The sequence below is a fragment of the Sceloporus occidentalis genome, unplaced genomic scaffold (genome assembly GCF_023333645.1).
Source record: "Sceloporus occidentalis isolate IW3139 unplaced genomic scaffold, rSceOcc1.0.p SCAF_26, whole genome shotgun sequence".
NCBI lineage: Eukaryota > Metazoa > Chordata > Lepidosauria > Squamata > Phrynosomatidae > Sceloporus > Sceloporus occidentalis.
In genome coordinates, this window is record NW_028317006.1 from 3,551,773 (window position 1) to 3,565,936 (window position 14,164).

Below are 14,164 nucleotides of genomic sequence, written 5' to 3' on the forward strand. Positions count from 1 at the left end.
GGGAGAGGGAAGGGGGAAAAAAGGGAGGATCTCTGTGTCAGTCTGTGGATGTGAGTGCTTTGCATGGATCTCTTTCCTCTCCTTCCCTGTGTCTGTAGCAGCGTGGACTCTGATGATAGGTGACAATGATCTGCCACCAGCACCATTCCCACATCAAGTCATCAGAGGAGGAGAGAGAGGACAGCCAGGATACTTGCCTTCTGGCTAGGAGTGCTTTAAGCTTGCAATGAGCTGGGATTTACTTGGATATCTTTGGGGCTGCGGACAGAGCTCTCTTTCCTCTCCTTCTTGTTGATATACCTCGCCACACTCACATGCAGAGCCATGAATCTGGACTTTAAGAGCTGGGTGCTGGCCACTGTCACCTTGTTAGTGGTGTTTCTCATCCTGGCTGATATCTCTGAGCTGGAAGTAGAGATCGGGTAAATATACATTTACTCCCTCTTATCTCACCGTTTGAGCTTGCCTGTGTACTGCTAGTTTCTTTGTCTTTATACTTTTATGTAATACAGACCATTCCCCTCCTTAGGAACAGAGCACACTATAGATTCCATGCAGGATCCTCACATAGAGCTTTAATATCATAATCAATCAACTAAATGCTTTAATTTCTAGATGGAATGTACACAATATTAGATTATGTCAGTAAAAAAGGCAATGCTAACATTAGTATTGAGATGGCAATCCTGCACTTGAGAGTGTAGTGTAAATAGCACAGGCTTTTAATGAATTAATTCTAATGCAAAAGCCAGTGTGTTTCTGGAAAGCGATGTGTTTAATGCAAGATCATGCCTTGGAGACAAAGCAGAGCTGATGATACCAAACAGTGTATCGTGGAGAAGCAAAGATACAGATGCAAGGCTTGGCTTCCATCACAAAGTAAGGCTGCCGATCGCAGGGAGACCTTGGCACGTTAAGATGTGCTTTCCAGTGCAGAGAATTGCATAGTCCCTGGGCAGGCTGCACTGCTTACTTGGAGAGCATATGCTGTTTAGCATGATGTGAGTTGTAGTCCACAACATCTCTACTGTCAGATATTGTCAACCAAGTTATATTTTTTGGGGGGGTTGTACATTTTCAATGTACTTGTATGCAATCTGGCTTGGATGATGGGAGTTGAAGTCCAGTGACAATTAAGAGAACCTAGGGTTTCCTAGCTATTACCTTTATTTAACACGTTAATTCCACGTCTGCTAAATATACAGGGAGGGGGTTATTCCCCAATCTTAGAACTTCAGTTTTCTTAAGAATAGTAGGACTTAGACGGCAACTATTGAGTCTGCGGCTTTGTGCTTTGGTGGGCTGCTGCCTTTGTCTTCGTGTCCTTCATGATGAGAGATCCACCACAATGTTGGGTGCGGTGATTTGCCCCCTGTCTTAACACACGTGTCCTGGATCAATAGCAGACGACTCTAAGGATGAGCTCAGAGCTTCCCGGTATCTGCTGGGTTTGCTGCACGGACACTCATCCTTTCCTCAAGTCTGGCTGCTGATGCAGTCCACCCCGAAGCTCTAACCCCAAAGATGATCTATGGCCCAAAATGTATTTCAATAGGTACCTACAACTGTTTAAACGGTAGAGTAGAATGGGTTAATCCATTCTGAGATTATAGTAGTTGTTATAGAATTATAGGTGCTTTGGAACATTGTTATGGATGTGAAAAGCATGGAGGCATCTAAACATGTCCAGATTCAACTGAGAATGTCTAGTGGGATCGAGTGTTTCCATTGTTGCATCTATAAGTTGTGATGAATGTGTCATTTCTCCCATATTGTGTATCGTATCTTTCTTTCTGTCAACCTTTAGAATGCATGCTTGATTGACATGTTGGCTTCTGTGAAGGGAACATTCCATATCTTAACTCCTTATATTCTCACAAGTGTTAGCCTATAGCAATATAACTGATCAATGTCTGCATTCAAAGTGTAGTTGTAGCCAGAACCTGCTTTTCCCCCAAGTAGGAACCATCTATGTAGACCCCAAATCCATTGCAACTAAGGTGACCACTCTGGACAATTTCACCAGGAATTTTTATATGTTGCTAATGAGCATGCAGAGTACTCTCCTGCAGCATGTGGGATGCATACACTCACAGGAATAAGTTACTAATTTATACATAACATATACTATTATTATTTATTGTTTTATATAGCGCCATCATATTCCGTAGCACTGTACAACTACAGGCAGCGCTTTTGATGTTCTGGGCAGCAACATGTAGGTGTTAAAATAATAAATAGCTTGTGAGCTCAGATGCGTTTGAGCTCCATTGTTACATACTGGGTCAGTTTTACGTGTAACAGTTACCAGCCATAATAATACTTATATATTAAATATCTTATTCTAGCAGCAATCTAAACATATATCTATGTGGCTCGCCCAAAATATCAACATACCAGATTTATGTGGCAACTAGAGCAGGAGAAAGCTAGATAACAGATATATATTTTTATCACTGACTTGGATGCCCTTCTGGTCGGTGCAAGCATTTTTCAAATGACTGTCCTATTCTTTCTTCAAAGCACTGTTGATGATAACCCTTTAAGAATGGGTTAAGGAGTTGTAGATATTGCCTTCAATGCGTGGCATTTGCAGCTCTTAAAAGTGTCCGTCTTTCAAATGCCTTTTATCTTGTAATTTCTCTTATCCACAAAGCGACAGCAATTTCAAATAGCAGGCTTTTGCCATTCTTTTCTGGTCTGCAATTTTTAGGGTTAAGGCTTTTTCCTCACTCAAGTAGCCAGTGATCTCAAATAGCATTCTAATTTAAGAACCATACAATTCCTTAAAATGTACTGAGTCATTTCTATTAGATTGTAAGCTCTCTTTACCTAATGTATCGGTCTGTCTATTCTAGTTTTGTCATACCCTTTGAATAAATGTATTGTAAGAAGAGCTGCGTAAATTGTTGGCGCTATATAAAAATAATAATAATAATAATTGTGACAAAGATGAGGATGAGCCCATATAGCAGATCTGCATTATTTATGAAAGTCTCAAGCTGTTACCCAAACCCGATCTATATAAATATTAACACCTTTGCTAATCTATGTTCTTACAAAAGAGGATCATGGTAATAAATATATTTACGTTGCTGCTTTTGTGTCTGTACTTTCTTGCCCGTACTTTCTTGTGGCGTTTTGTAACTCTCAAATTGTTTTTACAAATAGCTCAGGAAGTCTCTAGCTGGGTCTGATAGGAATCCTGACGTGAAGCTCTTGTAAAGAATAACACAGTCAGTAAGAATATGACACAAGAGCACAGGATGCAATGTGATACTAAAGTATTTAGATGTTAAACTATTTACATAGTCTTCCGGCCATTAAACTTTGCAAGGGCAAATATAGTTAATTTAAAACTTTTCATATTAATGACTAAAGCTTTAGTACGCTGTAATGTATGGGGTAAAGAAACCGCATAGACAAATTTAAAGTTTGTGCTACCTACCTGGGTGCTTTTTTTCCAGTTCAAAAGTTGTTGTCCCTAAAATGGCCCTTAATGTGTTTTGGTCATGATATGCCATCCATGTTCCTTGTAAGGAAAGTAGTTTTAATAATGTTTGATTGCAAAAAAATATACAGAACAACCTGCCGCTGTCTACTTTGTCACGTGGGAAAAAAATATGAAACTTTTACACTATAAAATAATTATTTCTGGGAGAGCTTTGGCCATTCAGCAGCACTAGGAATTATTTTTTCCAATGCTACATGTAGTTGTAATAGAGTTCAGTTTAGCACAAAAGTTGCAGCAGCTTCCTTTTTTTTTTGGCTCTGTTCCTTTTAGGACCTCTTAATTGAAGGGCATTAATTAGACAGACTTAATTACTTGGCTTAATGATGATGTCACCGAAGCTCACACCTTCAAGTTTCATTATTGTATGCGTTAAACATTTCTCCCAAATAAATATATTAACCCATTGTCTGAAAGGGTTCATTCCTCAATTTCATCAAGGAAGTTCCTCATAGCCCTCCCCTTCTTTTCCGCACACCTCCTGTCTTTCTTCTTAATGTCTCACGATGCCTTCTTCTCTTGAGCCTCATTCACTCCATTTCAGTTGCCCATATGCATGTATCTCATTTTACACTCCCTCTCTTACTCTATTCTAGTTCTCCATGCTACAGCCACTTACCCACCTCTCTTTTACAATGTCCCATGTCCTCTGACATCACCCCAGTTCCTGGTGTACTCACCCTTGCAACAGGGATTGAATATTGTTGGTTTCTCTCCATTTCTTATAAATATTGGGCAAATATTTTAGTTTGTTCTGAAAACATTCTCCCCCGCTAAGACAGCAGCCAGGTTCCCAAATTGCTGTTCAGGCTTAAAAGAAAAAATATTGTTATTTTTAGACTACAAGATTATATCTGAAATGAAGCAATCACTGACCACTAAATCATTACAGTAAGTTTCTACCTTCCTCCTGAAACTGTCACAGATCTCCTGCTGCCACCCTCATAATGCATGAAATCCCGACTTGGAGATGGAACTTCTCTTAGATGTTTTGGAGTGAATATAATGTGAAAAAGCTTATTGCTGTAATTTATTCTTCAGACATAACAGACTCATGACATACTCAATATACTAGGCAACTAACTACTTGTGATGATACTTTCCATTTCCCTGGAATAACACACAATTACATTTAGAAAATGCTCTAAATTCTACTTTCCCTTGTATTTTAAGAATATTTCTAAACATGAAAAACATAATATGGCCTATTAAAATGTATGTAAAATGTGATGGTCCAGCATATAAGATTGTTAGATAAAGTATACAAGCTCTTGAAATGTCAAGAGGCATAAAGAAAGTGGACAGTGAACCAAAAAGCAAATGCATTAAGCTAGTTACTGGCTCAGTCATTATGTATTTATATTACAATTCTTATTAATAAAGCACAAGTAAGTGGCAAGAATTTGGCTACATATACACAAAAAGAATAAAAAATGGTACTGCTATTCATCATGGCACCAAGTGTGTAAAGCTTTATAATTTGTCAGAATATATATATGCTTGATTGTCACTTAATACCAGATAGACTAGCTTTAGTACCCCCCCCCATTCTTGCCATTTTTATGCATACATTCAATGGTGCTGGCCCCTCTGTGCTTGCCTGCAGCTTGCTGCCCATGAATGATTTGGGATCCAGGTTAATTACCCGTCTTCCATTGCTTTATAATGATTTTGCCTGCAGCATAACAGTTTTTTTTATAGACACAGTGGGGTTGATGTAGAAAGTTGTGTTAGACCATAATGTTTTGTGTAAATCAAAATGTAGATTATGGGCCAAAAAGTCTATATTTAATACACCCAGCCATTGGATGTTTAATTATGATGGTATTGACACTTTTTGTTGCAATAATATTTATACAAAGGCACAATTACACTTTTTTCTTCTTGGTTTTTGGCATATGCCATTTTTCTAAATCACTCACAGTATAGCAGATATGTATCAGAATTTGTTCTGTTTGAGACTTTCATGAAGAGCTGGCCAAGGTAATTTGAAGCAATTATATAACCAAAACAATCATTTTTATATATTATTTATACTATTTAATGGGGAGATAAAATGGTCTTTCTGAAATTGCTTACCTTGGTTTTTCAATTAAAATTTTCATTTCATTTCAATGTCTGTTGCCACGTGTGGGTACAAGAGTGGGTTCTGATCTGCAGTCAGGCCTGGACTGGCCATTGGGCACCTTGAGCAAACGCCTGGTGGGCCAGTATATTCCATTAACGATCATTGCTTCTGGTATGGCTGATCCAGTCCTTTTAGTGTGCTTCCACCTAGCAGGTATATATGGTGGCATGCCGCAGAAGTGTAAGAATCTACAGTATGGCTACATGTATGGCTACATGTATGTCTTCTATCAGCTGCTGTGTTTAAAGTGCCAGGGCCAATTTTTATCTGACGCCCAAAGGAAGAAAATCAATGTCCTTATTGTCACCACAGGTGGCACATAGGGGATTAATTGATTTGTATGATATTGTAGTGCATCAATAATTGGAACAGGACTTTAACTCCCAGTTGTACATAATGAAGAATAATGTTACCAGAAGAACTGGCAACCTAAGGTTTCCGAACTGCATTGATCGTGTTCCAATTATAGGATTACCACATCAGTTGTTTTTCCTAGAGCACATATACATGCATATGTTGCTTTATGTGAAATATATAAACTCTTCAAAGCAAATTATTTGCATGCAACTTTCTGCATTACAGCAGCACTTTGCATTTTCTGATCAGTAAAATGTTGAAACTGAGGAACATGAACATGGTTTTTATGTGAGAATTTCCTCCTACTTGCAGAGATGTAAACTTTTTCTGGCTCTTATGGTCAGCAACATGTAAAGTATATGTCCATCAGCTGAAACAGGAAAATTGTTCATAAACAGACAACTTTGTGTATGAAAGCACTTATGGAGGTTGCTGTTTCCTATGGGGCATTTACAATGTACTGCCACCTCTTTAAAAGCCCTGGATACTTGCTGCTGGACATTGCTGTATCGAGGCCTGGGTAATGGGGGCAGTCCACCTCAGCTGTCAGGGTGCCTGCTGCTGTGGGTGCTTCTGTCACCCTGAATGTTCCCTCCAGAGGCAGAATAACCTGTCATAACTCTATATCAGGGGCGTATAACTTGCGGCCGCATGAGCTTTCCTGGTGGGCCGGTCGGTCCATGGGCGGCCTCCGCTGTCCACTTAATGATTAAAGCGGCCGGTGTGCAGGCACCATGCCGTCCAGTGCGTTGAGGCTGTTCGTCCCGCCCCTTGAAGATGTGACTTGACACTCAAGGGGGCGGGCTCACACGGACAAGTTTCTCGTGACAGGGAGAAGAGCATGTTGAAGGAGAGCAGTCGGCAGGGACAGGAAGCCAGCAGAAAAAGTCGCCCTAGTCGAAAAGGTGATATTCAAAGGGGGGGATTCCTTGGGACAACAGTTTAATAATACAAAAAGGGGGTAGGGGCATCACATAAAAAGCAATACAAAAATGGATAAGTGGGTGGCTGTTTACAATACACATGGGTATGGGGACATTATATTAACCAGTACGAAGGAGGGGGGCTGGCTGGGAGCATTACATAAAAATCAATGCACAAGGGTGTGGGGGCATAAATGCACAAAGGGAGCTGGCTGGGGGCACAAATGCATATGGGGTAATACACAAGGGTGTGAGAGTGAGTTCATTAATACTAAAGTGGGGCCTGGCTGGGGCATCAATGCACAAGGGGGCAAACACACAAACAACAAAGCAGTGTGGAAAGCATTTTTATGCTTTGTGTAGCCTAACCCATCCTGATGCGGGTGTCGGTGTGGCAGAGCCTGTCCTGGTGTGTGTGTCTGGGTGTCTGTGTGGCAGAGCCTGTCCTGGTGTGTGTGTTTTGGTGTGGCAAAGCCTGTCTGGTGTGTGTGTTTCGGTGTCGGTGTGGCAGAGCTTTTCCTGGTGTGTGTGTTTGGGTGTTAGTGTGGCAGAGCCTGTCCTGGTGTGTGTATGTTGGGGTATCAGTGTGGCAGAGCCTGTCCTGGTGTGTGTGTTTGGGTATCAGTGTGACAGAGCCTGTCCTGGTGTGTGTGTTTGGGTGTCGGTGTGGCAGAGTCTGTCCTGGTGCGTGTGTCTGGGTGTCGGTGTGGCAGAGCCTGTCCTGGTGGTGTGTTTCTGGCTGTCGGTGTGGCAGAGCCTGCCATGTTGTGTGTGTCTGGGTGTCAGTGTGGCAGAGCCTGTCCTGGTGTGTGTGGGTATTGGTGTGGCAGAGCCTGTTCTGGTGTGTGTGTTTGGGAGCTGGTGTGGCAGAGCCTGTATTTGGTCTTCTGTTTCCTGGCACTTTCCTTACTGTAGGAATAAATAGAACTATTTAATTTTACTTAATTTTACTTATCCAGATACAAAGCCCTCCTGAATTTGTAGTCACTTCACAGAACAAAAAGGCCCAGAAATCAGTGAGAGGAAAAGTAAAGGTTTTGTGTTATTTACTCTTATTTCAATCTGCAATTTTTATTAAAAGGATTAGTGGCGCTAAATTGTAGCTTCAGGTGCCCCATGTATGATTACTTTTTTTATTCTACTGATTACTCCCAATCTCATCACATAAGATTCGATATTGTATTATCTTCCGAGCACTGATGTCATCTTTATCCAGTACACACCAATGCTGAGGAGTTAAGATTTCAAAAAACTGTTTGTCCACTGCTTTTTTTCCATTATCGCCAAATTAACCCTGTATAAATATGCATTATAAAGCTAAAACGCCATATTTTCTCTCAGTGAAAAATGAGTGCGGCCCACGCACACATACATTTCTGATGAAGTGGCCCACTGCAGAAAAAACTTGGACACCCCTGCCCTATATAGTAGAAAGAGAATAATAGGCATTTCATTATTATATGACAATATAATATATATAATCGGACATTTGATTCATAGTATTCAGCCTGTTGTAAAATGAAATGAAGGTTGATATACATCCCACAAGTTCCTTTAACCCGGTATTTGAACTACAACTTTTTTTATAAATTAAGTCGGAATTCAATTACGTAAAGATTGTGCAGCATTAGGTACATTACAAAATAACATGATTCAGCTTGATATGAACATTTTAATGGAATTAAATTATTATTATATTGCGCATGTATTTATTTAAATATAGTTAAATAGACAATACATCGATTTATTGTAATGTCTCATTGTCCCAACATTTTAAAGTTATTAGCAATGTTTCCATCCAGTCATTCCCCTCCACTGACTATAAAAGCTGAATAAGTGAACAAGAGTAATGTATGGGCTGGGGCTAGGAGAATCCTTGTGCATTCAATGTGGGAGATGAGTTGGCACCTCATCTATACAAGAAATACACCAGCCATCATATGAACCTTAATGCGTGTGACAGCTAAGAAGTCCCTTTCAATGTAGATGGTTCCACCTTGTAAATGCATGGAGGGATTCTGTAGAATTCCCCCTATATGCATTTGCTCCTTCCCCCATCCCCCAACTATTTCTGTGCTTAGTGTTACACATTTCCTGACACATTTGACTGACTTACCATCAGTCATCTCCAGCCCAGGTTCCCATTGATTTCAGTATAAGCTCTTTCCTGGCCCTGATCAATGGTGAGAATCTTTGGAGCATGGAGGAGAAAGGGAACTTCTGTTTCTCGCTAAGGTAAGTGCTTTTGTTTATTTTATCACCTTTTTATTATAAAATACCCATAATGTTCTTTAATATGCATTCCTCTTCTGATTGATAAAAATTGTAAATTTAACAAAGAAAAAAGCTCTGGATTTTCATCTAAAATTTGCAGGCTCCTTTATTTCCACTCTCTCATACTCTGTCTCAATACCTTCTCTGCTAACCGGTTCTGCTTTTGTGACTCGCAGGTCTTCTACCATGTCTCATATCGTGTCTTGTTTTTTTTCTCTACTATTTTCTCTCTTCTTTCTTCTTTCTTCATATGCATGTCCACGGACATGACCTCCTGGCGAACTTCCACCAAAATGGTGGAGCTTCCTTTGAAATCCTCTTCCCATTTGGCCCTTATGTAACCCTGGGTAAACCTCCACCAAAATGGCAAAGATTCTGGTGAAGTCTTCTCCCCCTTATTAGAGGAACAGGGAGAGAACGGATCTCCTTCATTTTGGTGGAAGTTCCCTGGGAGTTTATGTCTGCTGAAATGTGGACGAAGAAAGAAGAGAGAAGATAGAAGAGAGGAGAACAAGAAGATGCAAGACATGGACGTGGTTATCAGAGAAGGTGGGGAGACATTCAGAGGGCATGTAAGAGAGCGAACAAAAATGAGAGTGTGAGAGAGTGAGTGAGAGAAATGAATGGACAGGAAACAGAATTTGCTATCTGAAAAGAATTGGAGAAAAGTTAGTCGGAATCGTCTTTGGTCTGCCAGCCCATGACTAGTATATGTATGCAGTGGCGACTCTAGAAACAATATATAGGGGGGGCACACAAGATATCACAGTCAAACTGGGGGGGCATTCATAATTTCCAAAAGTAATGTGCTATGGAATTATACTTTTGTTATTTGGGCTAAAATAATACTTGATCATTCAACATGGGAAGCCTGAAGCCACAATTGAGTGCAACTAATCCTTGAAATAAATATTATAACACAATAAATAACTTTTCCACTAAATGATTTAAGGGCCTTGAACGTTTTGTCCCCTGAAGTCACTACAACTTCAGGAGGGCATTTTATCTCTGGATAAATATAAATTAAATAATTCCTACTGTAAGTTAAGTGTCAGGAACAGATGACCAAACACACACACCAACACAGGCTCTGTCACACCAACACCCAGACACACACACCAACACAGGCTCTGCCACACCAACACTCAGACACACACACCGGGACAGGCTCTGCGACACCGACAACCAAACATACACACACACACCAGGACAGGCTCTGCCACACAGACACCCACACACATCAGGACAGGCTTTGCCACATCCAAACACACACACACCAGGACAGGCTCTGCCACACAGACACCCACACACACCAGGACAGGCTCTACCATACTGACAACTGAACACACACATCAGGACAGGCTCTTCCACACCCACATCCAAACACACACACACACGGACAGGCTCTGACACACTGACACCCAAACACACACCCTAGGACAAGCTCTGCCACACTGACAACTGAACACACACACCAGGACAGGCTCTGCCACACCTACACCCAAACATACACCAGGACAGGCTCTGCCACACCAACACCTATACACACACACCCGAGGACAGGCTCAGCTACACTGATAACCAAAAACACACAAACAGCAGGACACAATCCACGTCACAGACATCTGCATCAGGATGGATTTTAGTGTTTTTGCCCCTGCTGCCCATATATATTAATATTAGCCCCAGTTGCCGATAGCAGGTATAGATCAACACATTAACACACAAACCAAGCTTTGCATGGATAGATCAACTGAAATTCACTTGTGATCTCAGCACTGAAGGTATATATCAAGTAAACAGAATCAGACATACAAATCCTGTATTTGCAGGTATACAGTAGTATATGAAACGTAGCATTGCAGGTATAGATCAAATAAATACATGGAAACAGCATTGCAGGTATTAATCAACTGAACAAGACATACAAACCCTGTATTTGCAGGTATACATAAATAATGTATGGAAACATAGTATAGCAGATATGGATCTACAGAAGAACACACAAACCAAGCTTTGCAGGTATAGATCAATTGGAATTCACATAAAAACACGGCATTAAAGGTATATTTAAAACCCCCTAAATTACAGGCATAGATCACAGGTAGCACACCCCAAAGCCAGCCCTGCCGTCCACACTGCCCACACAGCAATCACACTCCTATCATACCCAGGCAACCAGTAAATGCTGGTACCTAGGCATGATGGGACTGTGCTTGCTGTGATTGCTGTTAGCAATCACACTCCTATCATGCCAGGTCAGCCAGTACATGCTGGTACAGGGTGGCTGTAAGTGATGTGTAGACCCCATACTGCTGGCAGCATCAATACACAAGGGGGGCAGCTAGCTAGGTTTTAGCATGTACTGGCTGACTTGGCATGATAGGAGTGTGATTGCTAACAGCAATCAAAGTCCCATCATGCCTAGGTTCCAGCACTTACACATCCAACCAGTAAATGCTGGAACCTAGGCATGATGGGACTATGATTGCTGTTAGCAATCACACTCCTATCATGCCAAGTCAGCCAGTACATGCTGGTACAGGGTGGCTTTAAGTGATGTGCAGACCCCATACTGCTGGCAGCATCAATACACAAGGGGGGCAGCTAGCTAGGTTTCAGCATGTACTGGCTGACTTGGCATGATAGGAGTGTGATTGCTAACTGCAATCAAAGTCCAATCATGCCTAGGTTCCAGCACTTACACATCCAACCAGTAAACGCTGAAACCTAGGCATGATGGGACTGTGATTGCTGTTAGCAGTCACACTCCTATCATGCCAAGTCAGCCAGTGTATGCTGGTACAGGGTGGCTGTAAGTGATGTGCAGACCCCATACTGCTGGCAGCATCCATAGACAAGGGGGGCAGCTAGCTAGGTTTCAGCATGTACTGGCTGACTTGGCATGATAGGAGTGTGATTGCTAACAGCAATCACAGTCCTATCATGCCTAGGTTCCAGCACTTACACATCCATGCTACCACACACACACTCATTCATTCATATACTCATTCATTCACAGATTCATTCCCTCAATCACACCCTCATTCAAACTCCCTCCCCACCCCTTACCTGCACTGCAACTCCTGGACGCCGCTCACAGACTTCAGCAGGGGGCGCGGCCTCCCTCTGCCTTCTCTGGTAAAGCACAGAGGAAGCGGGACTGGAGCGGAGTCATGTGATGTCACGTGAACTCTGCTAGGTTCCGCTTCCTCTATGCAGTACAGAAGCCCCTCCCACAGGTAAGTAGCAGGGCTCTAGGTGCGGCCCGCGTAAGATCGGTTGCCTTGGCTGCCGATCTTACTCGGGCCGCACCTCTCTCTCCTCCGCGTTAAAAAAATAAATAAATTAAAAAAAAAGAAAGACGGGATCCAAATTCGGCAGGGGGGATACAGGGGGGGCAAGGATTAACCTAGGGGGGGCAATTGCCCCCCCTTGCCCCCCTGTAGCGACGCCACTGTATGTATGTATATACAGTCATGTGAAAAATAAAGTACACACTCTTTGAGTTCTACGGTTATACATCAGGTCATAATATTAATCATCTGTTCCATAGCAGGTCTAAAAATTAGGGTAAATACAGCCTCAGATGAACAACAACATATGACATATTACACCGTGTCATGATTTATTTAGCAAAAATAAAGCCAAAATGGAGAAGCCATGTATGAGAAACTAAGTATAGCCTTACTGCTTCCATATGAATTTAGATGCTAAGTAGCAGACAGGTGCTGCTAATCAAATGCCCTTGATTAATTGATCATCAGCAAGTGTGACCACCTCTATAAAAGCTGAAGTGTTAGCAGTTTGCTGGTCTAGAGCATTCAGGTACGTGTTAACACTATGCCAAGGAGAAAAAACATCAGCAATGATCTTAGAGAAGCAATTGGTGCTGCCCATCAATCTGGGAAGGCCCATAAGGCAATTTTCACACAATTTAAACTCCATTATTCTACAGTGAGAAACATTCAAAAGATGGTTGCCAATCTTTCCACAAGTAGACATCCCAGCACATTCTCCTCAAGGTCAGACCATGCAATGCTCATAACAATTGCAAATAAACATCTCTACAGTCCTCAGCATGTTACATGTCAATGACAATTAGAAAAAGACTGAACAAGTATGGTTTGTTTGGAAAGGTTGTCAGGACAAGGCCTCTTCTGTCTAAAAAGAACATGGCAGCATGGCTTAAGTTTGTGAAGTTGCATCTGAACAAAGTACAACACTTCTGAAACAATGTCACTTGGACAGATGAGACCTAAGTGGAGATGTCTGGCCATAATGCACAGCGCCATGTTTGGTGAAACCAAACACAGCATATCGGCACAAACATCTAATACCAACTGATAAGTATGGTGATGGAGGGGTGATGAATTGGGCTTGTTTTGCACCCACAGGACCTGGGAACCTTCCAGCCATTGAGTCAACCATGAGTTCCTCTGTATATTAAAGTATTCTAGAGTCAAATGTGAGACCCGTGACTGGGTCATGAAACGGCATTGATCTGAAGCACACCAGCAAATCTACAACACAGTGGGTGAAAAAGAAAATAATCAAGGTGTTGCAATGGCCCATTCAAAGTTATTGCTGCCAAAGGTGGTTCTACAAGCTATTTGAATCATAAGGTGTAATTAGTTTTACACAGATGGCTTCTACATTTTGGCTTAATTTTTGTAGAATAAATCATGACACGGTTTAATATGTCATTTGTTGTTGTTCATCTGAGGTTGTATTTACATCATTTTTAGACCTGCTAAGGAACAAATGATTGTTATTATGTCTTGATATGTAAAACCATAGAATTCAAAAAGGGTGTACAATATACAGTATACACTCTAGTAATTATGAAATTGGAATTTATACTGCTTATGGTTGAGATCTTGGAGCAGGGCTGACGCTACTTATAGGCAGGTCATTAAAAAAATAGTTCCCTGCAAACTGTTGCCGGCAAATGATCATGGTATCCCCAAC

General features: G+C 41.4%; 1 protein-coding gene across 2 annotated transcripts in view; it reads left to right on the plus strand.

The window, feature by feature from the left end:
• Positions 1 to 324: 324 nt before the first annotated feature.
• LOC149300021 (alpha-2,8-sialyltransferase 8B-like) overlaps positions 325 to 14,164 on the plus strand; it is a 59,157-nt gene continuing 45,317 nt past the window's right edge. For both annotated transcript variants that reach the window (XM_089485737.1, XM_089485738.1), the window contains exon 1: positions 325 to 422. In XM_089485737.1, coding sequence (XP_089341863.1) covers positions 325 to 422 — 98 coding nt within the window. The remainder of the gene's footprint in view (positions 423 to 14,164) is intronic.